At 54.8% G+C, this 25,492-nt stretch overlaps 3 protein-coding genes across 16 annotated transcripts in view; all 3 read right to left on the reverse strand.

Annotated features, from left to right (window-relative positions):
* QRICH1 (glutamine rich 1) overlaps positions 1-2,106 on the reverse strand; it is a 51,084-nt gene extending 48,978 nt beyond the window's left edge. The window contains exons 1-2 of one of the 2 annotated variants that reach the window (XM_036266475.1): positions 2,086-2,106; positions 695-754 (exon numbers count right to left, since the gene is read on the reverse strand). The gene's annotated coding sequence lies outside the window, so the exon portion shown is untranslated. Of the gene's footprint in view, positions 1-504; positions 530-694; positions 755-2,085 lie in introns of those variants that run through there. The other variant, XM_036266476.1, reaches the window with a different exon arrangement.
* A 1,956-nt stretch (positions 2,107-4,062) lies between these two features.
* Positions 4,063-10,788, reverse strand: QARS1 (glutaminyl-tRNA synthetase 1). The gene is made up of 24 exons (XM_036266994.1): positions 10,656-10,788; positions 10,363-10,510; positions 9,882-9,991; positions 9,661-9,736; positions 9,375-9,439; positions 8,768-8,821; positions 8,581-8,641; positions 8,199-8,270; positions 7,863-7,948; positions 7,603-7,689; positions 7,108-7,207; positions 6,914-6,992; positions 6,724-6,832; positions 6,501-6,631; positions 6,323-6,415; positions 6,080-6,217; positions 5,905-5,992; positions 5,672-5,815; positions 5,464-5,568; positions 5,209-5,301; positions 4,957-5,084; positions 4,797-4,863; positions 4,597-4,722; positions 4,063-4,189 (listed from the first exon to the last, which is right to left on the reverse strand). The coding sequence occupies exons 1-24, from the start codon at positions 10,770-10,772 to the stop codon at positions 4,139-4,141; spliced, it is 2,328 nt and encodes a 775-aa protein (XP_036122887.1). The 5' UTR covers positions 10,773-10,788; the 3' UTR covers positions 4,063-4,138.
* Positions 10,789-13,974: 3,186 nt separating this feature from the next.
* On the reverse strand, positions 13,975-25,479 carry USP19 (ubiquitin specific peptidase 19). Of its 13 annotated transcripts, none has more exons than XM_036266522.1 (27): positions 25,316-25,479; positions 23,664-23,926; positions 23,368-23,406; positions 22,887-23,015; positions 22,668-22,801; positions 22,292-22,591; positions 21,952-22,168; positions 21,670-21,826; positions 21,506-21,577; positions 21,280-21,395; positions 20,957-21,171; positions 20,677-20,872; positions 20,458-20,591; positions 20,187-20,345; positions 19,992-20,102; positions 19,432-19,542; positions 19,245-19,346; positions 18,382-18,522; positions 18,164-18,282; positions 17,813-17,950; positions 17,409-17,719; positions 17,211-17,321; positions 16,912-17,128; positions 16,671-16,823; positions 16,414-16,574; positions 16,154-16,332; positions 13,975-14,382 (listed from the first exon to the last, which is right to left on the reverse strand). In XM_036266522.1, exons 2-27 carry the CDS (start codon positions 23,788-23,790, stop codon positions 14,209-14,211), a joined length of 4,023 nt encoding a protein of 1,340 aa, XP_036122415.1. In that variant the 5' UTR covers positions 23,791-23,926; positions 25,316-25,479; the 3' UTR covers positions 13,975-14,208. The 13 variants fall into 13 exon arrangements, with proteins under 13 accessions (XP_036122415.1, XP_036122413.1, XP_036122414.1 ...); XM_036266520.1 differs by having other exon boundaries at positions 22,292-22,594; XM_036266521.1 differs by having other exon boundaries at positions 13,976-14,382; positions 22,292-22,594; positions 23,667-23,926.
* Positions 25,480-25,492: the final 13 nt, after the last annotated feature.

Consider the following 25,492-nt stretch of genomic DNA (forward strand, 5'->3'; position numbering starts at 1 on the left):
ACAGGCAAGAAGCGTGGCACATCAAGGACAGGTTACAACTGATTAAGTTAAAAGAAGGCATGCAAGTTTGAAGGAAGAAATCCTGATTCTGAAGCTGTCATATGGAAGATAGCCACATCCAGAGCCACTGACTTTGGTTACCTTTTTGGAGCAATTCAACTTTACAAGAAACTTCAACCACTATTTGTTCTTTTGTTTGAAATGACAACATAAGCTGGAAAGTGGATGTGGAAAAGCAGAGGTTCATGGAGAGGTACACAAATTACTCATCAGAAAGCTGGAAGCAGGACATCTTAGTTAATTGGTTAACACCAATTTAAAAGGTTTATCTCAAATTTAATAGCTAAAAAACAAAGATATTTCAGAACAAGCAGGCCTGAGAGATATATTAAAATTTTAAGTGTATCCTAGTTAAACTTGACTGCTTTAGTATGAGCCACTTAGGTCCTTAGGAAAGCTGATGCCTCATCATGCTAAACAGCCTGAAAGGTTGCACTGACTTACATTGTAAGAGGAGAAAAGCAGCAAACTGTGGCTGGATTCAAAGATGCAGTTCTCCCACATCTTCAATTTTCCAGCACCTAGTAAATTCTGGCAGACAGCACCCAGAATGATTGGCAGGATTTGTAATGTTTCAGTATTACCAAGAAAAAACTGCACACATATTTCCAGCATATGAACGATTTTAACTCACCAGTCACCATGTTGCATGTATTTCTGCTGCTTGTCCTGAGTTCTTAAGACTTGTAACATTCTGAAGAAGATAGAACAAAGAAGTTCCTTCCATCTTCAGCCTCTCTTTTAAATTTTAACTGTGTTCTTAAAATAATACAGTGTATTAGAAAGAACTACCCCATCACTATCAAACTTCACTAATTTTACTTCCTCTTAGCTTCTTTTTCCTTAAACTTAATGAAGACTGTAAAACATAAACTAGAGGATGTTTTGTCTTAGAAAAAGAAGTATATATTCCCAGCCAGTATGGCTCAGCGGTTGAGAATGGAACCCTAGCCCTGGCCAGTTTGGCTCAGCGGTTAGAGCGTCGGCCTGCGGTCCGGAAGACCCGGGTTCGGTTCCCGCTAAGGGCACGTACTTCGGTTGCAGTTTGTCCCCGGCCCTGGTTGGTCGTGCGGGTGGCAGCCGCTCGATGTGTCCCTTCACGTCGATGTTTCTCTCTCTCTCTCTCTCCCTCCCACTCTATCTGTACAAAAAAATGGAAAAATATCCTCGGGTGAGGATAAAAAAAAAAAAAAAAAAAAAAAAAAAAAAAAAAAAAAAAAAAAAAAGAGAATGGAACCCTACACCAGGAAGTCGCTAGTTGATTCCTGGTCAGGACACATGCCCAGGTTGCAGGCAGATGACCCCCAGTGGGGTATATGCAGGAAGCAGCTGATTGAGGTACTCTCTCATTTATGTTTCTAACTCTCTCCCTCTTCCCTTCTATCTCTAAAATCAATAAAGAAAAATATTATTAAAAAAAGAAAAGAAAAAGAAATGTATATTTCCCTAAGACAAATCTAAACCTCCCCTGGTATCAGAACACAGTACTAGGGTTAAAAAAAAAAAAGACTGAAAATGATTGAAATCTGTATCAAAAGTGACTCTTCAAGTGATACGGACAGACTTCAGAAATTTTTCTTTCCTTGGAATTTTGGAACTACAAAAAAGGAAAAGCACTGATTCTCAGGTGGTTCAGTTTTGTTCTGGGCAACTTTTTGGCTGAGCGATAGTGGGCTCTTAGTCTAACAGAGTACAAGTTAAGTCCCTCCCATCCACAAAGAAGGCTGCATTTAAGGATTTAATTAAAGTGGCACTTTAGAGCTTGGGTAGTTTCACTTTGTCCACACAAGAGGAACCCCTTCCGGAGCGCACAGAGGTGACGTGTATAAATTGCGCTTATGGAAGAATTACTTTCTGATGACATGAAAGCAGGTACCGCTGAAGCAAGGGCCTTCCAAGATTAACCTTCCCTCCGCAGCACAAAGCAGCAGAGCAAGGTGAGGAAACTCGAGGGGGGTTCGAAGCTCTCACAGACCAACAGGCGCAGGATTCAGAAGCAGGGCAGCATTCTCCCCAAGCACCCACCCCGCACAGGGGCCTCGGGTCACCGCATTCTTCGAGATCGAGCAATCTCGCCCGCTTCGCAGAGAAGCGGGGCCACTAGCCAGACCGCAAAGCCGGTTGGTTTCTCCCAAACGGTCCGGGGACGTCACCAGAGCAGGATGGGCCCAACCCGCAACCTTCCTCACACTGCCAGCCTCCGGACCGCCGCCTCTACGCCTCTCCGCGCAGCAGGGGTGTCCTGCGCGCCCTCGTGGAGGCGCCGCCACCCAACAGCAGGGCGCGCGCCCTGAAGCCCGGGTTCGCGGGCGAGCGCGCGCCCCAGAAAGCCGCTCCTGCCCCGGGCCACACAGCTCCAGGAACGGAGATATCCGGGCCGAGAACGCGCACGTCGGCGGCCACGCGCACCTGGAGGGCCGCACAGCGCGCGCGCCCCCGTGCGTATAAACAGGCCCAGCCGCGCGCTAACAGCAGCGCGCGTTCGCGCGCCGCGCCCACCCGATCCCGGACCCGCTCCTCCCCCACCCAAGGGGCGGGGGCGCGCGAGCCCAGGGACATTCTCCGCTCCGGAGCCACCCCAAGGTCTCCAGGGCCCAGCGGCATCAGCCCGCCCGCCCCCGCCCGCCCCCGCCCGCCCGCCGTTGTGTGGGGTGGGCCCTCTGTCTCAGACTCCCAGCCTCGCCGCACCCTTGCCCCCACTGGAGCCCTCACCCGGCGACGTCGCCGCCGCCGCCGCCGCTCTACCCGCCGGCCCCGCCGCACCACTCGGGGGCCCGGTTCTGCCGTCGCCGCTCCAAGACCGACAGGATTTTCCCCTCACAGCTCCCTGGGCGCCATCTTACATTCAACCCTCACAGCCAATGGGTGCCGAATGACCCTCTCGCGATAATCCGACCGCCGGATCCCGCGAGAGTTGAGGCTGCCTCCTGGCCAGACTTAAAGGGAACGCTTCGGCCGAGGAGGTAGGCCCGGCCTCTGGCTGCAGTAGCGGCGAGAAGAGGGGTATAAGGCGGAGCGCCCCGCCCCCGAACGCCCCTTCATTCAGGGCGGAGCCAGGGCCAGAGATAGACTTAGCCCTGGAGCGTGGGCAGGCTGGGGCTCAAAGCTTGCTGTGGGTACCCACCTTCTGCCGCCTGCCCGAGCCTCCTTCGGTAAGGCAGCAGCCCCGCGCGTGGCCGGTCTCGCTTAAGGTGGCCCCCACAACTCCTGACCTATGCCTTTCGCTCCAGCAGCTTCCCACTTGGGACGCACCCAAGATACTGTCCTCTCCCTATCCAAAGCATCTGGGACGCTCCTTTCCCCCACCATCTTCGGCCTTTCTAATTCAGCCTTCCGCAGCCCAGTCCACCTTAAAGTGGGCCTCTGTTGGCCTGGTGTTTGTATACAGGGAAAATGTGGAGGGTGTTAAAGCTGCAGGCACACGCAGGCCTCAGCAGTAGAGGGCAATCAGCTTGCCATACTCTCTTTAAAAAGTCTCTGGGCCTTTCCTCTTGTTCCTCCCGCCCTGGCAAACTATCCCTAGTCCTTTAGGGTTCCTTTCAGGAGTCACTTTCTGAGTGTAGTCTTCTGAAGCCTAGGCTGGGCCAGGAACTTCCTACAGGTCCCAGGGAGACCTCTCTTGCACAGTGCCTGGTCATTGTCTGTCTTACTCTTCTCACTGTGCTTGGTATATAGTAGGCATTCAATCTTTGGCTCAGTAACTGAACAGGGAGCATGGCTTCTCTTCATCTACCTAAGTAGGCATGCAGGCAGACACAAATTTTCCAGAAATCTTTGGCACAAGGCTCCAAACAGTGGAGCTGCACCCATGGTACACTCCCATTCATTCCCTTAGACTAGATGCAGAGGGTATCAAATCAGGCCCAGGCCCCAGCCCTTAAGCACCAAGAAGTGCACCAGTGATTGTGTGCAGTGCATTATTCCCCCCACCTCCAATCCTAACCCCCAACATATCTCTAAGGCCCTCAGGTGCTAGGAGGGCAGACAGGTAACACAGAATCCAGGAGATATTTAGCTGTTCTTTATTGACATGGAGTCTAGCCTCCAGAGGATGAAGTAAGTCGATGGGGCTTCCAGCTCACACCTTTCCTGGGTCCTCCTTCAGTGTAACGGTCCGGTTGAAGACAAGCTGGAGGGCAGAGGGGGAAGAATGACAACCAAACCAAAAGTAGGTCAGGAGGCCCTGGGTGGATCTCAGTACAGATACCCCACACCTACCCATACCTCATTCATCCCAGAGGTGCTGAGGGTCAGGAGACTCAGCTTCTCAATAACTTTTTGACTTTGGGTAAGAGAGTAAATGGCTCAGGGCCTCCATTTTATAAGAATTGTAACAACCCCTATGCCTGCCCCCTACCTTGAGGAGTAAGAAAGGCAGAGTCCATATAAAATGTTGTGCATGGACTTAACCTCTGTACATGAACCCTCCCCTCAAGTGGTGAGGATTAACTAAGGAAATGTAGGCAAATTGCTTGGCACAGTGAATGGAAGCCACCACTATCATTGGGGAAAGGCCAGGCAGGCAAATTCAGGCACCTGTCCCTGGTGGCTGTCTGGATCCACAGAGAAGTAGCCAAGGCGTTCAAACTGGAACTTGTCAAAGGGCTTTGCGAGGGCCACAGAACAATCCACTAATGCTGTCTCCACCACTTGTAGCGATGCCTGCGGGCAGGAAACTCAGATGGCCATCTAGTCAGAAAGGCACACCATCCTCACCCTATACCTCATGAGCCTACCGGGTTCAGGTCACTTAAGAATCCACCGGGCACCTCAGCAGGATCCTCAGGATTCTTGTGCTGAAATCTGCAGCCAGAGTGAAGGTCAGACTTCAGCTGGGCAGCCACAGGAGGCAATGTCCATCTTCTACTTGTCCCCACCCCTGCTCTTTTCACTTACAGTCGGTCGTAGAGGCGAATCTCACACATCAGAGGCTGTGACACCCAGTGAATAAAGGCCTTGGGCTTTTCTCCAGCATCTGCCCTTCTGCAAGTCACCTCCAGGCTTTCCACACAGCCACTGGGGCCCTATTTTTTAGTCAAGGGAGACAGGCCTGCAATCAGACCTTGGGACCACTACCAGGACTGCAGGCTACACCCAGAACCTCATCCCAGTAGGCACTGCGGTGGGAAGGCTGCAGCTGGCTCTCACCTTCATGACTTGCTGCAGCTCGATGACGTAGCCTGTGTGCCTCAGGCCCACAGGCTGGCCCCAAGCCAGGCGCTTATAGCCGGGCTCTGGTTCCTAGAGGTAGGAAATAGGGTAGCTACATGAGGCTGCAAGGGTTGGAAAGGTGCAAGAAGCTTCTCCCCCACCTCTACGCTGGATTGGTTCATCGAAGCAGGAAATAGGTGGACTTTAGGACAGGGCCCAGCAGCAAACAGGACCCTCCACCCTACCATTCACCTCCTTGAAGTCAGTCCTCTCAATGAAGACAATGGATCCAAAGGGAACATGATGGAAGCCCTTGGTTTCATCAGCTGGGAAGTTGGGCACCTGGATGTCCAATGACTACAGCAAGAAATGGCTGTCTGAGTCACACTGGGTGCTGGAGCACCCCCCACCGACACACACAAACACACACACACACACACACACATTGAAGCAGAACTACCTTAGCAGCAGGAAAGTTGGTGATGATGACCTGTAATGGCTCCAGCACAGCCATGGCCCGTGGGGCTGTATCATTTAATACATCACGCACGCAGGATTCTAGCAGATGTGGCTCCATTGTGGTCTGTGCCACTGTCACCCCCACCTAAGAGGAAAGGGCAGTATCACTCATAGCCACAACCACAGACTGCTGTGCTCAGCCCCCACCTTTCCACCCAGTCCACTGGGCCATACCCGAGCACAGAAGTTGTTGATTGCCTCAGGTGGGAAGCCCCGCCGTCGAAGGGCTGTGAGCGTGAAGAGTCGTGGGTCATCCCAGTCACTGTGGGCAAGAAGGTTGTGAGACCTTTGGCAGCACATACCACTGGTACCACCAAACTTTGAAGAGCCAAACAACAACTACACCTACCGAACAGCACCAACTGCCACAAGCTGGAGAATCTTCCTCTTAGAGACAACTGCATAGTGCAGGTTGAGGCGACCATATTCCCACTGCACAGGGCAATAGACATCCAGCGCGTTGCACAGCCAGAAGTAGGAAGAACGTCTGGGGTAGGAGGGTATAGTCAGGACCTCAGATCAGGGAGAGACCACAGGAAAGGCTGCTGAAACCCCATTGGCCCTGCCCACCCCATGGGTCCAGCTCCCTCACCGGGCCTGGAATTCCTTGGTGCAGAGTGAGTGGGTGATGTGCTCGATGGAGTCACAGAGGCAGTGCGTGTAGTCATAGGTGGGGTAGATACACCTGCGGGCATAGGTAGTGGGCCCAACCATCCAGCCCCACTCTGCCCTGCCCACAGCCCACCAACCCACCCCATGCTCCTACCCACCAGGTGTCCCCTGTGCGGTGGTGTGGTGTATACTTGACTCGATAGGCCACAGGGTCCATCTTGCCATCCTCCATCACCAGCTTCATCCGCAGTGTGGCCTCACCCTCCGCAAACTTGCCCTTGCGCATTGCCTGAGGGGAGCAAGGGCTCAGGCTGCCTCTCAGCACAGGGACAACCCATCCATGACATACTGGTCCACCCAGACCCACCTCTAGAACCCTACCTCAAAGAGCAGCAGTGACTCCTCTATGGGACGGTCTCTCCAGGGCGAAGGTAGAGGGTTGTGGCCTTTGAGCTCCTCTCCTCGCTGGTGGCACACATAGGCCTGGTCCCTGTGGGGAAGAGGTGTGAGTGCCCAACATGGCTCTGTCCTGGTCAGCCTGCCTGGCTCCACATCATGGCCCAGGCCTCACCTGTGGATAAGCTCTACAGCCCAGGCATACAGCTGGTCAAAATAGTCAGAGGCGTGTGTCACCTTATAAGGTGTGTAACCTGGGCAGAATGAGACACAGTATGAGCAACCAGTCAGGGACACCCAATGGCAGCCCATGGCCCAAGGAGAGGCCCAGTGACCACCAGCTCTGCCCAGGTCTTGCTCAGCCCATACCCAGCCAGGCCACCATGTCGCAGATGGCAGTGAAGAACTTTGCTTCCTCCTTCTCAGGGTTGGTATCATCAAAGCGCAGAAAACAGATCCCATTGTTGGCCTAGGAGAATCGCAGTGTCTGAGAGCTCCACATCATCGGCTCCCACAGTCCAGCTCGTCAAACTGGAACATTCTCAGCGCTCTCCCATGTCAGAATTAGAAATGTCTTCAAGAGTTTCACTCATCTTCCTGTATCTAAATGCCCTAAACGAAGCACTTCATATATCAACTTGGTATAAGAGGTTGCACTGGGAATTCCCTCAAATTTGAACTCACTGCTTCACCTGAGAGCTTTTTCCCAATGGGCCCAATGGATTCTTACGTATCTGACATACATGTGGTTACCCTCCATGGCCTCTGTCTGCTCTGGGCACATTATAGGAGAGCAGGGAAGGCAGGACCTCTCTCTGGTATCCAGTCATGGGAGCAGCACACCTGCTTCCCAGACACACTCACCTTGGCATAGCCAAAGTTGAAATTGATGGCTTTCGCATGTCCAATATGCAGGATTCCATTGGGTTCTGGTGGGAACCGGGTACGTACCTGAGATGATAGAAATGAAAACAGGAATTAGGTCAGAACTCAGACTACCATAAAGGAACAGACACCCTTTCTCAGGGAGGTCATGTGACGGTGAAATGGGGCAATGTAGAGGCAGCCAAGGCCCCCAGGAAAACACTGATGGCACTTGGTTGCCTGACCATACTCCTACACACCTGTCCCCCAGTGATCTCCAGGTGCTGCTTCAGTAGATCCATGGTATGTGGAGTGGTCACATAGCCTGGGGTCTTGTAGTTCTCACCTGCCAGGACCAAAACAAACCTGAGGACCAGGCTGCAGGCCTAGGCTCCCCACCCTAGGGGCCTAGCTTCAAGAGTTGCTATAAAGATCCAGCCCTAGCCCTGGCCAGTGAAGTTTGATTGGGCATCCTCCTATGCACCTAGAGGTCAACAGTTCAATTCCCAGTAAGAGCACATGCCCAGGGTTGTGGGCTCGATTCCCACTAGGGGGTGTGCAGGAGGCAGCCATTTGATCCAGTCCTATCTGCTTACCAGGTTTGTGGAACTTAAGTGCCTCCCCTCGGAGCTGCTCCATCAGAGACAGGGTCTGGCCAGCAACCTCACCTGCAGAGACCAAGGAAAACTTATCCTCTGAATACAGCTACCACATCCAGCTCAGGGTGGCGCCTGTAGGTACTACTCATATACTGCAACCAGAACAGAACCTAGCAGGTCCCTCTTCTCCCAACCCCAGAGACTAAAGATGCAGCCAGACTTCTCAGCCCTCCTCAGACCAGTCTTTGGGTGAAGGGTCTTCCAGTCTTACAGCAGAAAGCAAGGTGTTGTGCAAGGCATGGCCTGAGGGGACAAAGCCCCACCAGACGGACAGCCCAGAAAATAGGGAGTTGAATGCGACAAGTCTCAAGCCTCTCACCATTCTCCTCCACATCCTTGGCTGTCCTCCGGTCTACTTCTTCTAGCCGAGCTTTTGCCACCTGAGAAAAGCCCAGAAGTTGGGTCAGGGTCTGTCTTTGGTAGGGTCTTGGGATCACTGGGGTCAGCCACTCCCTTTCCCAGACTATACCACATCACCCCAGGGACCCAAGACTATGTTCAGCTACCTTAGGTTTCTTTTCCAGATCAGTCTCCGTCTTGGGACCCAGAAGGTGGAGGACCTGAGCAGAGGCCAGAGTTAGGCCTGGACAGGAGTGTTTTCTTTCCAGAAGCCCCTGATTGACCCTGCCCACCCACCTAAGGACTTCCTGGCCTATCTACCAGTACCACTTTGAAAAACCTACCTAGCCCATCCCACCTCTGCTCTTTGCCTCCTGAGGGTCCATACTGGTTTCAAGTAACAAAAACTGCCATTTAGAGAGAAACTGGGCCCAGCATCAAGATAAGCAATCTATCTCAGCCATAACCCTTTTGTGATTCTATGCTAGCATCTTAAATGAAGATGCTCATCTTCAAATGAGCTGAAAGCCTCCCCTATTTACAAGGTAAGGAAACAGGTTCAGAGTAAAATGATTCACCCCAAATCAGGCTCATCCCAGAGGCTCAAGTCTTTCACTGCCCACCCAGGTGCTGCCTCCTCCACACCAGGCTCTACTCTTCATCAACAGAATAGGGACAGGGTCTCCTCCCCCTAACTTCCATTTATCTCTCAGTGGACTCTAGACCCTGTCCATGGCAGGGTCTTTGCCTGCTTCAGCTCAAGGAGGTGCTGACCTGCATGTCCACTTCATGCTTGATCATTTTTCCATCTGCCCATTTGAGCATAGCCCGAGCCTCTCCTAGAAACATGGATACAAGGAGCTTCAGAAATGCAAGGAAAGGCACTTCCCACCCTCTTTCCCAAGAAAAAGTCCAGGCTGACCTTAGGAACCAGAGTCTGAGACCAGCCAGAACACTTTTTAAGGCGCTCCTACTCCTTCCCCACCTCCCTCTCATCATTCCCAGAAGAGAAGGCATGACCAGAGAGAACAATATAGTCCCCTCCCCAGGCCCTACTCACCCATCAGCAGTCCCATGTTGAAATGATAACGCTCCACCAAGAGCTGGGGCCGGTGATGATTTATGGCGACCTCCACCTGTAGAAAGCCAAAACATATGGTTCAGGAAAGTATCCTTCAGAACCACACCCTCACCCTAGGTTCTTCCTGAGTGGAGAAGCTGAGCCCCTCCTTGCTAGGGTCAGAACTAAGGAGGCAGCCCAATGCCTGAGAAAGGACTCACAGCTTCCTCAATCTGTTCTGGAGTCACCGTGATGCCCACACCACATTCCTGCTCAAAGTCCACGGTGTCGATGGGGTCCAGGGGATGACTTTTCACATACTCAAGGGCAGCTGAGAAAGGAGAGCCAATGAGTTTGTTGCATCTCAGCTCCAATAAGTAAGTACACAGGGCTCTAATCCCATGAAGTCCCAATTACAGTTAGACCTTCTGGGAGATTAACTCTTGTACCATCCTAGAGCTGTACTGGGGCCACATGAAAGAAGCATGTGTTCTGGGGGAGGCTCTCCCCCAGACCTACACAGTTCCCCAGGCAGTCACACAGGAGGTGGCGCTCTCCATCCCTCAGTGCCAGGCCTGACTTAGAGCGGAGTGCAGAACTAGGCATCTAGAGAGAGATTGAGGGGCTTGGAAGAAAGGAGTCTTGGACTAGGGCTGGGGTTGGAGGTGGAAGTGGCAGGACAGGATGGGGGGGGTGTCTCACCGCTCAGCTGGGGCTCGGTGTGGATCTTCTTATTGGCTATGTAGCTCACGAGGAAAGAGAGACGCCGAGGATCCCTGAGTCGAGAAGCCAAACCATATAGCAGGGTCCCTGTAGCCTTGTCGATGGTGGAGCCCAGAGTTTGCTGTGCCTGTGGTCAGAGGGGTCAGGAAAGAAACCCCACCACCAGTGAGAAAGGCATACGCGAGAAAAGGTGGGTCGATCGGGATCGGAAGCGGCCCCGCGCTGCGCAAGGGCACAATCGGCATCCCGGGCCAAAGGCAGAGGGCTCGCACCTGGGTCGCCGCCTCGCGCAGCTGCGCACTCAGAGCCGTGTTCTTGAGCGTCTCGCGAGCCTTGTGCTCACTCAGGCCGAGGCCGGTAAATAGCGACACGGAGTCCACAGTCGCCATGGCAGGGACACCGGAACCGAAAGAAAACTTCGGGGCCAATCTGCACATTGACGTTAGCCCACTGACCAATAGGTGAGCGAAGCTGCCAGGGAGAGCCAATGATATCCTCCCTTGGATGGAGGGGGTGGGGCTCTCCAAGGCGTCGGCGCCATTTAAATGACAGAGTGCGACCAAACCGGTCTTTCCGGCGCTTCATTTCCGTCTCCGCGGTACCGGTCATTTGAAGGGGTAGGAGGCGACGGGACTTTAAGCAGTAGGCAGACACAGGCATGGCCCTTTGTTCTTGGGCTTTTCTCCCTACCTCCCTGGAAACTTTGGGACCATCCCATTCTGTTCTCGGGAGCAAATGTGAGTCCCTATCGCGTTTCTTAAGTCTCAGCTTTGGAGCTGTCATTTTAATAATTAAGCAAAATGAAGCCCTGGGAATCTGGTTAAGACTCCAGGCAGGGACCTTAATCAATAGCTTAATTCAGGAGCCCCATTAAGATTGGCACTTTTGGGGCGCTCACCTGGACACACCTGGCCAGGGGAGGGAGACCTCGCAGAAGCATTGTGATAATTTAGTTTAAAATCCCTTGGCACACTTACCATCCCATGACAAAGCTTGCAAATGTAGCGAAAATTACAGCAAATTAGATCCTTTTTTTTTTTTTTTTTTGGTACATGCCTCTAGCGGGAACTGAACCTGGGACTCTCTGGTCTGCAGACCAATGCTCCAACCGCTGAGCCAAAACTGGCCAGGGTGCAAATTAGATCTTTAAATCCATCTATAGGCATTTGACAGGATATTTTATTGAAGTTGGGACATGGTAAGGCAGAAGAGATAGTATCTTTATGATGATGGCTGTTGTATTTGGGGGTCTCCCCACAATCTGTTTTCTTTGTGGTACTGGAGCTGCTGGTGATGGGATGGTGAGGATATCTCCAAATTTGGAATTGGAACTCAGGTTTTTGGAGGGTTTGGTGATGCTAATACTCCTGGACCTTAAAGGACTGGGCAGGATCCTGACTAGTCTGTATCCATATTCTGTATCCTGCTTTGTGGCCACTAATGACCGGGTTCCATTTCTGGGCCTATATCTGGGTCCCACATGATGACCAAATGCCAGGTTCTGCCCAGGGCCATGCAGTGCATCAGTATCCAGGTACAGTCTTGTGTTTTGTGGCTTCCCACCTCCCCATAGCCCCTTGGCCCCAGCCTGATGCCCAGCCAAGGCCAGGTGCAGGCATTGAGCAGGGATTACAGTGCAGTGGTGCCACAGATAGGCACCAAGAAAGCAGAGCCACAGCTACACGAACCCTTTGCTGAGTTCACAGTTGCAGGTGCTTAGCCCACCACAAAGGTGCCTATAATGAGCAGAATGACTGCCACTGTTTCCTCTGTACCTCATACCACCGAATGATTTAATACAGCACCATCAGTGAATCCTGAAGGTCTGGTAATGTTCCCCTCAATGGGGTTAGGGTCTGCACCCGTCCCCAGGCCTCAGGGTACCTACCCTGTGGACCCTGTGACTCCATGTCACAAGATGAGGCAGTAGCCCCACCAATGCTACCAAGAATGCCAGAAGTGGCAATGCTAGATCAGCCAGTCCTCTGGAGCCTTATGACTTGCATAGTGCAAAACCATGAAGATGTACGGCCCTAGCTGCAGGGTGGGGGTGTGTGTGTGACTGGCTTGCTTGCTTGAACTCCTGACACTACTTCCAGGAAAATCAATTTCAAGATGACCAAAGAGAAAAGCCAGGCTGCAGCCAGTAAGGCCCAGCTGTGGCATGAAAAGAGGCAGGGTACAGCAGCCAGGCCTATGGACAGGTCCCTGTGGTGTAGACTAACAGTGAACATAAAGGCGGTAGAGGCCACAGTGCTGGTGGCCACAGCAGCCTTCTACAGATGCCACAGAAGGGTAATGTGGCAGGCTTAGCAGCAGCAGGGCTTTAGTTGGGTAGACAGAGCCCCCTGATCAGTGCATCCAGCACATGTAGACCACTGGTGGCCAGGTACTTGGGGCTGCACAAAGTGTAGGGCCAGCACAGTCCTGTTGCAGACCATGCCTAGTAGGCCCTCCAGCAGTTGCCAGTACCAGCCCCCAGCTTGGCAATTCAACCATTTCTGCACAGTCTCACACCCAGCTCTCCAGGTTCCTCTTCAAGGCCATCAATCCTACATGGCCCATGTGTTGTCTTCATAGGAAAAAGCCAACATTGATCACAGGCTAGCTTACTCCAGGAGCTCCCTCTGCTCACTTCTAGCCAAGGCTGACAGGTACTAGCAGGGTCCACATGATGAGCTTCTTGTGGGCTTGAGGGTAGGGATGGACCAACAGGACTGCCAGGACCCTGCCCCACCTCTGGCTGCCATACACTTTTCCCAGCATCTATGACTACCTGCCTCACAAGTACCTTTGCTCCCCATCTTCCTCCAGCTGGAGATGCCCATTGTATGCCCAAGAATTGGAGAGAGGAGGGGGCAGCATTAACCACGAAGAGAGGCAAGGAGGCTTCTTACAAGATTTACCCTTGTTCTATGTGTGTACAAAGTCATAAAGGCTCTGAGGCTGGGACAAGCTTGCAGACCTACTGTGGGTGAACAGCCTGGGGCAGGTGCCAGAAGCCAAGGTCTCAGGGACTCAAGGAAAGAAAGGGTCTCCCTCTCCCTCCCACAGGAAGTCAGCCCAAATTAGTTTTGATCCTTCCTATCCTTTTGGAGCAAGGTCTCCTTCCCCACGGATTTTTCCTGCTGTGTTCTCCCTTGAGGGATCCAGATGGTACTCTAGCAAAGACCTGAGAATGGGAAAGAAGGAAGATTCCCCCAAGTACCTCCTGTTCTCCAAGTCCTCCCTGACCTGTCAGCTTCTGGAGCCTCAGGGGGTCCTTCACCCCTTGGGTGTGAGGTATTGACTTAGATGCCAACTATAGCCACCTTCACGTGAGACCCAGGACCAGTGGGATCCAAGGGCAGCAGGCAGGCCCCAGAGAGCTCATGGCACAGGGGGCTTTGTGATCACAGGGCACAAGGTGGGGACCTACCATTCTCTCTTCAGACCAGAGGCGCTTTCCAGGTCTTTAACACATGGACACACACAAACACATCAAATAATGGGAAGGGAGGTGGCCGCAGCGCCTGGTGCACCAGTCACTAAGTCTGCTTATTTATCATTTATTTTTAAAATATATTTAAACAGCAGCAATCACTTCCAAAATGCAAAACAAAAAAAAATTACAATTTTTTAGAATAAAATTATAACGTTTATAATGCAAGTCAAAAAGAATTGAAGATACAACTGAGAATCAAACCACGCAGTACTGAGGATGGCTAGAGAAGCCAAGGCCCACTGGTTTGGGGTTCCAGCTGACAAGAGGTCCCAACCTGTGAGGTTCCCACCCTCAAGTCACACCCCCCCAAATCCCCATTGATGAAGCCAGTGTCCTCTGGATTAGAGAAGAAGCGGCAAAGAGCTGGCCCTCTGTGGGGGAACCCCAAACCCAGTCCCCCCACCAGCCAGGGACCTGTTGCTGTAGGTGGGGGCTGGGCGGTCCACAGGGGGGTCGAAGCGTTCAGGGGCTGTCCGCGTGGGGGCCACCTCGGGAGCCTGGCCTGGGCCTAGTCCCTGCAACAGAATATGAGGACAGGGGTTGGGGGCTGCCCAGTATGCTGCCTGGCATCCCAGGGGTGCTGGCTTGGAGCTCCGGCACCCAAGGGAGGGCCCCAAGGCAGGCGCAGATAGCAGCGGCATTGAGACAGAGAGACAAGATCAGGCCTGAACAGTCTCACTTTATTAACACTTTAAATACAGGAAGCTGCTTGGGCAGGGTTAAGCCCCAGGTTGAGGATTAGAGCAGCAGGATGAATGGACAGACAGCTGGATGGATACCCACCCTAGTTTGCTCTGCCCCTGCAGGAACCACAGTCCCCACCATCTCCCTCCAGATGCACACACTGAGGCCCAAGCCCAGAGTTGGCCGCCCCCAGAGGCAGGCATGCCTGGTGGGCAGGCAGGTGGGCCAGCTCACAGCAGCTGCCTGCAGAGGAGCTCATCTCCAGCGACTCTGGGATACCAGAGGATAGAACACGTTGAGCACGAGAGCCACCAAAGCTGCCACGGTGCCCAGAACAAAGTATCGGAGGCAGCCCTCATCTGGTGTGGTAGGGCCACGTGGCAGGGGGTCCACCCAGTCTTGGGGGCCCCAGGGACCCAGGGGTGCAGGCCCCTCGGGTACCGGCTCCTCCTCGGCCTCCAGCTCCTGCCAAATCCGGGAAGCCTACAGTGTGCGGAAACGGCCATCAGCACCCAGAGCAGGGGATGGAGGTGGGGGGTGACCCAGTATCCCTGAGACCCCTGGTCATGACAGCCCTACCCAAGGTGACTGGCGCTAAACCCCTACATCCCAGGTTAAGCAGCAGGGAGGTGAGCAGGCAGGAGCCAAGTGGGCCATCCGCAGGGTGTCAAGACTGAGAGCACCAGGACAGGTGAATCTTGACAGCACTTTGGCCTCAAGATTTCCAATCAACATGCAGCTTCCTGTGGCAGGTTGGGGCTAACTAATCATTTTCTCAGTCCAGGCCTCCCACAGAGGGGACTGGCTCATGGAGGATAGAGCTGCAACCTAAGTAATCTGCCTCCTCCCATTCACATCCAGATCCTGACCACTGTCTTGTCTTCTGTGAGAATTTCTCTGAGTGTAGAGGGCTCAGGGCAGGAGAGGACAGCAAGGAGACTAGTACAGAAAAGAAATGTGACTATGCTCAACAACCAGGCCTATGGCCCACCAACCAGTCCTAGGGCACCCTATGGAAAGAAGAAGACCCTGCCCTGGCCAGTTTGGCTCAGTGGTTGAGTGTCAGCCTGTGGACCAGAGAGTCCCGGGTTCAGTTACCGCTAGGGGCACGTACCACAAAAAAAAAAGAGACGACGACCCTGAAGACTCAGCAGAGATAGACACTCACCTCAGAGGGGTGACAGCCACCCCAGGCCATGGCCAGCCTGGACAGGCCTTGTTCTGATACACACCAGAACACGGGGCCAATCATAAGTGAGGGTTTGTGAGCTGGCATGTGGGTAGCTTGCAGAGGAAAGCTGGGAGGCTGTCAGGTAGTCTGTTCATGGTACTGTACCCAGCGAAGGTCAGAGGAGATACTTGGCCTGTGCCAAGTGGGTGCCTAGGTGCACATCAATGGCAGCTTGGGGTGTGTGCACTTAAGTGTCCCTATAACATGGTGATCCTTCTGACTAATGCTTCATGTAAGGAAACCCTGTCTTTGATTCACGAATCCCAAGGCTGCAGGGAGGGACCTATGGCTAGAGGAGAGGAAGCTGTGCTTCACCCCCTCCCATCTGTGAGTCAGGTCCCACGAGCTGGCAAAACCTCCCCAGGCCTCACCTGGCTGGCAGCAGCCTCAGCTGCAGCGCCTAGATCCGGGTGGCGCTCAGAGTGACCTGCCCGGGGAGGCCTCTCCACAGGAGAGTTCCGCCGGCGGTAGAAGAGTACGTAGGCATAGCGCGTCACGACCTGGCTCTCATCTACTGTTGTCACCGTGCTGTCATCGAATAAGCGCCAGCCTACAGCAAGGTGGGAAGAATGTGAGTATAACCTGCACCACCACCCCTACCACCTATCCTGCTGGCTGCGTGTGCCCTCACCCACGTCGCTGCGCTGGCTGCTGCGGTCATTGGGCAGGCGTGCACAGGCAGTGTAGTGGCCACCGATCATGCCTCCATAGTGGTTGATGACAGCATACAGGTCATAGCTGGGCAGCTGCTCCTCTTTCTGACCGATGCAGAATTTGCTCAAGTCCAGGTTCCTGTGGTCCCAACCAGAGGGGTGAAATAGTCAAAGGTGCCAAGATGCCTACCTTGGCCCCATGCCCTGCCTACAGTCACCAGGACCCTTCGCTCACCGAACAGGGAACTCCACCAAGTCGTTGATCTTGTCACGCCAGATGAAACTGCGGAAGGAGAAGCGCTTGAGCTGCACAATGAGCACATTTGGCAGGCGCCACAGCAACAGCTGCTTGGAGGCCTCACGGTGTTGTTTGCACTGGGGGCAGTACCTGAGAGGGGACAGAGGTGAGGTCAAGACCAGCACATCTCCACTCCACTCCACCCTGCCCCACTACCCAGCCGCTGCCCTGTCCTCACCAAGCCTCCTCAGGGGCCAGCACTTCAGGCCGAGTGAAGAGATTGAGGCACTGGTCCAGAGTGAAGTGGCCAGCACGGGCAGCCTCACCAGCAGAGCCGGGATCCTCAGCACATTCTAGCTCCTTGGAGGCTACCAACACAAACTCCTGCAGGCGCTCATTGTTCCGCCAGACAAGAGCCAGGCTGCAGTCATCTCCCAGCTCCAGCGGGGTATCTCCTGGAGATGGGCAGGGAGAGAGGTCAGCTGGGATAAACAGCCAGCCCACCCCACCCACGGATCCCACCCATGCCTCAGACACCTTTATCCTCTAGCCGCTGCTCTCGGTTGGATGCATCAATTTTATAGATAAAGAACTGGGGTGTGTGGGAATTCATGGCTTCACTTGGGTGTTGGTACCCGGGCACAGCAGCTGTGAGAGAACACGGCAATCAGAGCCTAAACAAGCTTCCCCCAACCTCCCCTTTCCTATCTGCAGAGCCTTTCACCAGACTCTTACCTTCAGGCCGGGATACCCTTTCACCAGCAGGCAAGGAGCCAACTTCAATGGGACCACAGGCCAGCATCTCGGAAGAAGCGCCACTGGTGCTGGGCACAGGGCCCCGATCAGGGGCTGCCCATGCCCGGGGGACCGTGTCCCCCTCAGCCACAGTGGTCACCAGCTGGAGCTCGAGCGGCTGAATGGGGTCCCTCTCACTGTCCCCCGCCTCCAGGGAGCTAGTGGAGTGCAACGTGGTGCAGCCAGGGCCCTGGGACTCCAAGGCCATGCGGCCAGGCTGGAAGGGTGGCTGGAATACACTCACAGAATACCTGGCAACAGGCAGCAAAGCAAATGAGAATCCTGACAAGTCCATCCGGAACCTCTGCCCCTTCCCCCCCTCAATTCAACCACTGGGCACTTACCGGGCATAGCCCTCTAGCAACTGAGCAAGACGGGCATAAGTGAGGCGTGAGGCAGGTACACTGACCAGGAAAGGGTAACCAATGTTCTCAGGGCGGCAGAGGCCCTTGTGGTCAGGCCAGTGGGTTTTCTGGCAAAGCCTGGAAGAAAGTGAAAGGTAAGAATAGGGTCTCGGCCCCATGGGCCTCCTATAACTCTACTGGGGGCTAGTCTCTGGCCCTGGAAAATGGAGATGCCAGCCCTGTCTCCCCCAGGGCCTGGGTGGTGGGTAGAAAGCTGAAAACATGGAAGGGAGGAAGGGTGGCAAGCGGCAGGAAGGGAAGAGGGATGGGGCAGACCATGGGGGTTCTCACTGGTTGCAGTAGCCCACGCGGTAGCACCGAGTACAGCGTTTCAGCTTCTCATCCTCAGACTGCTGCTTCCGCTGACAAGCTGCACACTTGGAGATGGGGATGCTGGGCACCTGGGGGCGCTAGGGTGGGTCATCTGGCTCAGCAAGGCCAGGCCAGATGGAAATGCCCTCCCCTCACCAACACCAGGGCCCTGTGCCATCAGGTTGGCCTCCACTCACCTGTTGCACCTCTAAGACCACCACCCGCTCCTTAGCCAACTCTGGAGATAACAGCTCAAAGCAGAGGAGCATGTCTGATGGGGACACACTGTCCAGTGAATGGGAGGGCAGGAACATACGGTGGAAACGATTCTTAGTCACCTGAGACAGAGAACACACAGATCCTATGTGAGAACAAGCCTTTCCCCTAACCCTGCCTCAGAGTACAGGGAGAAAGCCTGGCTCTGATCCTGGGTCTATGGGGAACAGGTGGAGATGGTGGCCAAAAAGAAGCATAGGCCTCTGCTGGTACCAGCCTTAGTGCCCAGTGGAATAAGGAGCCTGGTACTTCAAAGAGCCTGAAAGACCAGGACTGGGGCAAGAATCAACCATACCAGCTCTCCACACTGAGGGGGTCTACCCTGTGCTCAGTAAGTGGGGCCCTGCTGAGATTGCAATATGGTTATCATGGAGGGGGCTACATTCAAGGAGGCTCCTCCCCACCTCTCGCCCCCTGAGGTAAAGAACACTGCCAAGCTGGAAGCTAAGGACCTCTGGGGAAGATCAGCACACAGACCTGGAATAATATGAAGGACCAGCAGATGGAGGGAGAACCACAGCTGGTGGAAGGACAGTCCTACAGCTCAAGCTCTTTGTTTGAAAAGGGAAAAGCAATTGGGAGCCACCAGCAAAAGGGGGAATAAACCCTGATGATGGCTGGGAACTAAGGGCACCTCTGTTGCATAGCCCAAATGCCTGGTTTCAATCATGCCTTGACCAGTAACACACCACCTGTTCCTATGCAGTCATGTGTCCATGTACAGATGCCAATGACTGTTCACAAGTGTCCATGTGCTTAAGAGCCTGGGGAAGGACAGGCGTACCTCAGCCAGACGCAGATTCTCAGGCTTCACATGGACACTCTGAGAGAGGGAGTCCAACACTTCACTTGCAGTGGAGTTTTCTTTGCTGATGCTCACCAGGAACTGTGGTGAAAAGAGCAGACAGAGTCTATCGGGAAGGTGGACCAGGGTCTCTGGGACAGCCCAGAAACAGGAGCTTACACCTCACCTTGATGGGCTTGCTGTGGGGCTCCCGAGCAAAATAGAAGACAGGGAGAACCTTCTGCTTCTGTGGCAAGGGCACCGGCAGGTAGAGAAATGGGTCAAAAGTGATGGAGACCTGCGGGTTTACAGGTGGCAGTGGGTGGCTGCACAGGGAGCAGTAGGTAGGCCCTCAGATGGCTCTCAGGGCCACACAGCCAGCCAGCAAACTCTCAGGACACTGGATAAACCAGGAGGGTCACCAAGAGAGAACAATCCCTCTTTCTAGCACTTGAGGCCCTGCCCAGACCAGTCACTTTATCAATGTGCTCCTCCCTTGCTCCCCGTGTGCCTTTTCAGGCTTACCCATACCTCTGCCCCTCCTTACAGCTGTCTGAGTACAAACATCACTTTTATCGCAGCTAGGATGCCTACCTCTACAGCCCCACAAGAGCCTAAGACCCCTCATCAACTTCCTTGCCCAAACCTTGCCCCATAGTGCCTAAAGATGCACATGCCTCTGACCACAGTTTGCACAGGCTAACAAGCCCAAGCAAGGGGGTATCTTTCTAGGGGAGCACATCACACCTTGGCACACACAGGGCACACCAGCTTCGACTTGTACTGGCCCTGAAACAGGTCCACGATGAAAGAGTCATTCCTCATCTTGTGTCTCTGCCATGCTTCCTCAGCCACCACCTAAGGGGCAGAGTGGTGAGGACCGAGGAGACCTGGGGACTGGGATGTGCATGAGACATGCCCACCTCTGCTCCCAAACCTGACCTCATCAGGCCGCCCATCGGAGTCCACAGTCTCCGTATAAGGCTTGTTCTGAATGCGGTTCAGGTCCTCGTGCAGTCCATCCAGCAGGAAAGCCATGAACTCCTGGGCATCATGCTGTGCGTAGCCTGTGAACTGGCTGGCCTTGCTTGCCACAATGGCCTGGATGCAGGGGTAAGGTGTGAGCATGGAGCCCTAGCACCTACAATGAACCCACAGGCTGGCTGGCCCTCCCCACCCTCTCCAGCAAAGGGACAAAGTGGCTATAGATCACCTTCAACTTGGAAGGCTGGAAGGCATGGTGGGTGCCCTTCCACAGTGCCCGGAGCAGCACAGCAAAGCCGATGGCTAGACACCCACCTGTCCCCAGTGGGTTGTTGTAGTTGATTTCGGCCTCAAAGGAGCGGTCTAGGGACAGCAGCCAAACAGAAGTGTGAGTAGGGGAAGGCGTCCCCTGTGCCCACAGCCCAGGACTCACAGGCCGTGCTCTCACCATGGAAGAAATCCCGGAGCTCCCGAGTATTGGACAGAGACTGAATGACGCTATTCATGAAGCAGGTGTTGCCTAGGTTGACAAGGCCAGTGAAGCCCGGCAGACACACCTTCTTCTCTTCTTCTTCCTCTTCCTCCACACTATCTCCACTCACAGGGCTGTGGGGCATTGGAGGCACCATACATGTGGGCTTGGGCTGTGGGAGCAAGGGGGGCATGAGACAGCGGCCTTAGAGGCTCTCCAGCCTCCATCTTTGGCCCACCCCACCCAGGATTCTCACCGAGGCCAAGTGTGGTTCTGTCTTTGGGGCTACGTGCTCCATGGGAGTACGGGCTGCCACACCATCCAGCCCTGTGTCCTCAGATCGAGCCTTGGGTTTCTCCTTCTCCACAGCCCGGGCTTCCTCCTGGCCTGTCAGGGGGTGCGGAGCACCTCCTGGTGGGGTTGAATCCAGAGGGGTTGGACCTGTCGGCACGGCAACCTTTGCACCACCCACTGCACCTTAAAAAGGGGGAATGAGGGTGCTGGTGGTTAGCAGCACGTTGCAAGGGATGAGGGTCCCGGTCATGTGAGCTGGGCAATGAAGGGAGCTCGTGTGCAGACCTCGTGTAGCTGGGGCCTCCAGGCCCCCCCAGCGCTGACTCTGCCGCTTCCGGAGGCAGATGTCAATGCGAGAGGCCGTGAAGCAGAAGGTGCATTGCTCTGGCTCGATCAGGTTCCTGCGGGAAAAGGCTGAACTCAGAAACAAGTGGAGTGGTGTCTGACTAGATGGGAGGAAGATGGAACCCAGGGCAAGACAGGCACAGTGGTGGGGCCGGGCACCACCCACCTGAGCTTCACCTGCCAGCGGAAGATGGTGTGGGGCCCGCAGCCCGGGTGCAGTCTCAGGAAGTTTCCATCCCTGTAGAGGCACAGCAGGGCAGGAGGAAGAGCATGAGACACACTGTTCTGCCTGAAGCATACTGTCTGCCCAGTCTCCTGCCACCCACCCACCTGGTCTGGAAGATAAGCGTGAAGTCCTGCTCGCGGAAAAGTACTCGAGAGGTGTCCCTGCAGATTTCCTTCACGTACACATGCACCACCACTGAGTCAGGCCCCTTCTCATACGAGTCATTCTTGACAAATGCCAGGTTCACCATGGATTCCGGCTCTACATTGAGATCACAGCTCAGTGCCATGCAGGGTGGCTTCCCACCAGTTATTCTACTCCCTAACTACCCATCAAATTGGCACTCCAACCCAGGGCTCTGCCTGCCCACCCCCAGCCACCTTTACCATCCACCAAGGATGCAGCATCTGCTGCTTCTGCCATCTCCTCTTTGGAACGGTCACCTTTCTCAGGGTCTCTGCTCCGGGTCATGACTGGAGAGACTGGATCATTCCTAGGGGAAACTGTCTTCTCTCCTGCCAACAGTGCTAGATTCTCCTCTGAGCCCAGGAGGCAGGTCTGGGGTTTCTGTGGTGCTATCCGGAGCTGTTCCTCAGCCTCAGCCTATTCATGGAGAGTTTGTGGGCAAGATCAGCCCTGGGCCAGCCAGGTAGGTGCCCCCCACATACATATAGTCCACACCCTTCTCCCCGTCTTGAAACTCCCACGTAGGCACTCCATGCTCACCTGTGTGGCTGGCTCAGCCAGGAAGGGGGGGGCATCGCCCTGGGGTCCAGGGCCATCTCTGGACCCTTCCCCCTCTGGCCCTCTTCGGAGATGCACAGCTCTCTTGGCGCTGGGCCCTGCCTGGGCCCCAGGGCCAATACCCGCCCCTACCTCACCACGGCCCTGGGCCCGCTTCTGGTTCCGGGCCTCCTGCTTTGTCCGGCGGGGCTCAGGGGCTGGCTCCAGGGCAACAGGAGATGACTCCTCCCCATTCTCCTGGCACAGCAGCCCTGGCACCAACTCCTGCGTCCCTAGAGGTTTCTTCTGTCAAAGATACAGCAGTCAGACCCTGTCAACTACACTGGGTATCCCTACCCTACCTTGCTATGGAACTTACCAGGAGAGAGGGCCATGTGAGCAGAGGCACCTTCTTGGGCAGTGCCAGCTGCAAAAGGCCACCTTTGCGAGCCTGCACTTTCAAGCAAGAACTTTCTATCTCGGCATAGAAAACACCACCCCACTGCTGACCACCTGGAGATAGAGCGGGTCAGTGAGCGGGGGTGGGGCATGTCAAAGGATTCAAATATAGTGCTGGGCTCAGATAAGATGTACACACCTGGAAGCCGCACCACACAGTCTGTGTCCGTGAAAGCAGCATCCACCTCCTCCAGCCGCAAGGGACCTGCTCCCACACGCAGCTTGACAATTACCTCATCCGCACTCTGCTTCCAATCAAGCAACAACTCTGTAGGAAGAATGCCAATAAGACTGAGGGTCACCGGCTGGTATGGCTCAGTGGTTGAGCGTGGACCCATGCACCAAGAGGTCGCTGGTTCAATTCCTGGTCAGGGCACATGCCCAGGTTGTGGGCCAAATCCCCAGCGGGGGGCATACAGGAGACGGCCAATCCAATCGATGTTTCTCTCTCCCTCTCCCTCTCCCTCCCTCTCTCTCTAAAACTCAATAAAGAAAATAAATAATAAAAAGATTCATTAAAAAAAAAAAAGACTGTGAAGGTCTCCAGATGAGGGCTATACCCTCTGTACCCCCTCTTTTCCCCTAGCACTCTAGTACCTGAAGGCCTACTCATTACTCACCCTCTTTGGTCTGCTCCTCCTGAGGAGTGGACACAGACCCTGACAACAAAGGAAAGAATAGAGAAATGATGAGGAGGCAACCTCCACGACCCCACCACCCCATCAAGCACCATTTTTAGGATCTCAGCCAAGTACCCAGATCTCAAAGCTGAGACTCTACCCAGCTTGCCATGAGTCCGTCTCTCGGCATCAGACCAGGACAGAAGGAACAGCAAAAGTCATTTACCAACCCCCAATCTGCATGCTCAACAGGAAGAGAGGAGGACAAGGGCACAGCACTCTGGGAATGCCATTACCACCTCTCCTAGGATCTCCATCCTTGCTCTCCTGGTTTGCTCGATCCTTCTGCTGCTTCTTACTGGTGGCCTCTTCCAGTCCTGGGGGCCCTCTCCTTGGGCCCATGGCACTGGCCCCACCAGACATCTTAAGCCGCTTGGTCGACAGCCAGAGTGCCCCGGGATCGGCAACGGCGTCTGGGTCAGGGCTACGGCGCTTTCTTCCTGGCCCGGCTATCTTGGCAACTCTTTGTGGCCAAATTCTTCAGCAAGGAAGCGACAGCCTAATGAGAAGGGACCAGGAATCACTACCAAGGTCCAACAATTTGCTCCTTGGTTACAGCCAGGGCTCAGCAAACTGGGATATTCCTAACCCTAGAGAACAATATCTCTCTACTACCTGATGTAGCCCTGAACACTCTCAGACTATTCTGAAGGGAGAATAAATAATGCAAGCACCAACAACCACTTCTGGCTGAGCCCCATAAATGCCTGCTATACAGATCTGCAAAGACGGCCTCAGTGAGGAGATGCCAGGTCAAGGCAGCCATGGCCTGGGACCAGACTCCTCTACCAATCTGGAGAGGAGCCAAGGATCCAGCCCACAGGGTGCTCACTTTTCCTTCACTCTCACTGGCTGCTTAGTCACCACCCGAGAAGTAGGAGGTAGAGGAGGAAGGCAGGGCAGAAAGAGACAATCAAGCAGCAGGAGGACCAGGCTCTGTGGCTGAAAGAGGCCCAGCCCAGGTGCTACCACTGGCCAGGGAAGGTCCTGGGGCTAAGACACTCCACCTGCCTGTCAGCTCCCACGCTCCCCTGAACCTGCTCCCATGCACTGCTTGGATTTCCCCCCTACATCCCAAGAGAGATTCCACTCTCCAGCTGCTGTCCCAAGCACAGGGGCCTGCAAAAGCTGGGTGAAAAGGGTATCCACATTTCCCGTTCAACAGCAAACCTGCACCAGAGCAACAGCAGGGTGGGCACCCAGTTTGAGACCCCCTTCCTTCTCAGGTCCTCTCACCCATCAGCTGAACCAGAGACCTTCTACCCAGTTTCCCACAGACCCACCAGTGAATTCTGGGCTGTTTCTTCATCCATAATAAAGTTCTCAAAACTAAGAAAACGGTGGGGATGAACTAGGCATACAGGACCCGTGGCTGCCCCAAGCCAGGCCTGAGGCAGTAGCAGGACAGTGACTAGCTCTGTTCACTGTGGGAGCAGATATCCTTCCACAGGTCAGATGTGTGACTGGTGGGCTGGATCTTTAATGACCACAGGTCCAGAGCCAGGGGGCGTCTGGACACCGCCGCCTCTTTGCACCTAGGCCCCAGCCGAAGGTCGCGTCCCTCCCCATGCAGGCCTAATAGGGCCGTGCCAGGTTACTGACCGCAGACCCACGCCCCGGCCAGGCTGCAACCCAGCTCCAGCCTCCGAACCCTGGGCCTGCCCCCGCCTCCTCCAGGAAGTGGCCCCCTCGCCGCCAGCCCCTTCTGAGGCAGAAGGCAGGCCGCGGGCGTAGCGTAACCGCCCCGCCTGCATCGGTGGGCCCGGCAGGCCGCGGGCATCGAGGGGCGGGGCTGGCACGGCCCGTGACCTTGAACAGGACGCCCCGGGCCCGCGCCGCGTCCTCCCCGCTCCGGCCAAACAGGCGAGTAGCGGCCCGTCCCACTCACCGAGCGAGACCGCCGCCGCCAGCCCTCTTCGGGCCCTGGCAACCCTCTCTCGGTTCCGGTTCCGGCGTCAGGTCGGTTCCGGTTCCGGCGCGCTCCTCCCCCGTCCCGGCGCCCCCGCCACCGCCTCAGCTGCTTGTTTTGTTTCTACTTCTAGTTGCGGCCGCGGGGGGCTGAGCG

Source organism: Molossus molossus, unplaced genomic scaffold (assembly GCF_014108415.1).
Source record: "Molossus molossus isolate mMolMol1 unplaced genomic scaffold, mMolMol1.p scaffold_m16_p_18, whole genome shotgun sequence".
Lineage (NCBI taxonomy): Eukaryota > Metazoa > Chordata > Mammalia > Chiroptera > Molossidae > Molossus > Molossus molossus.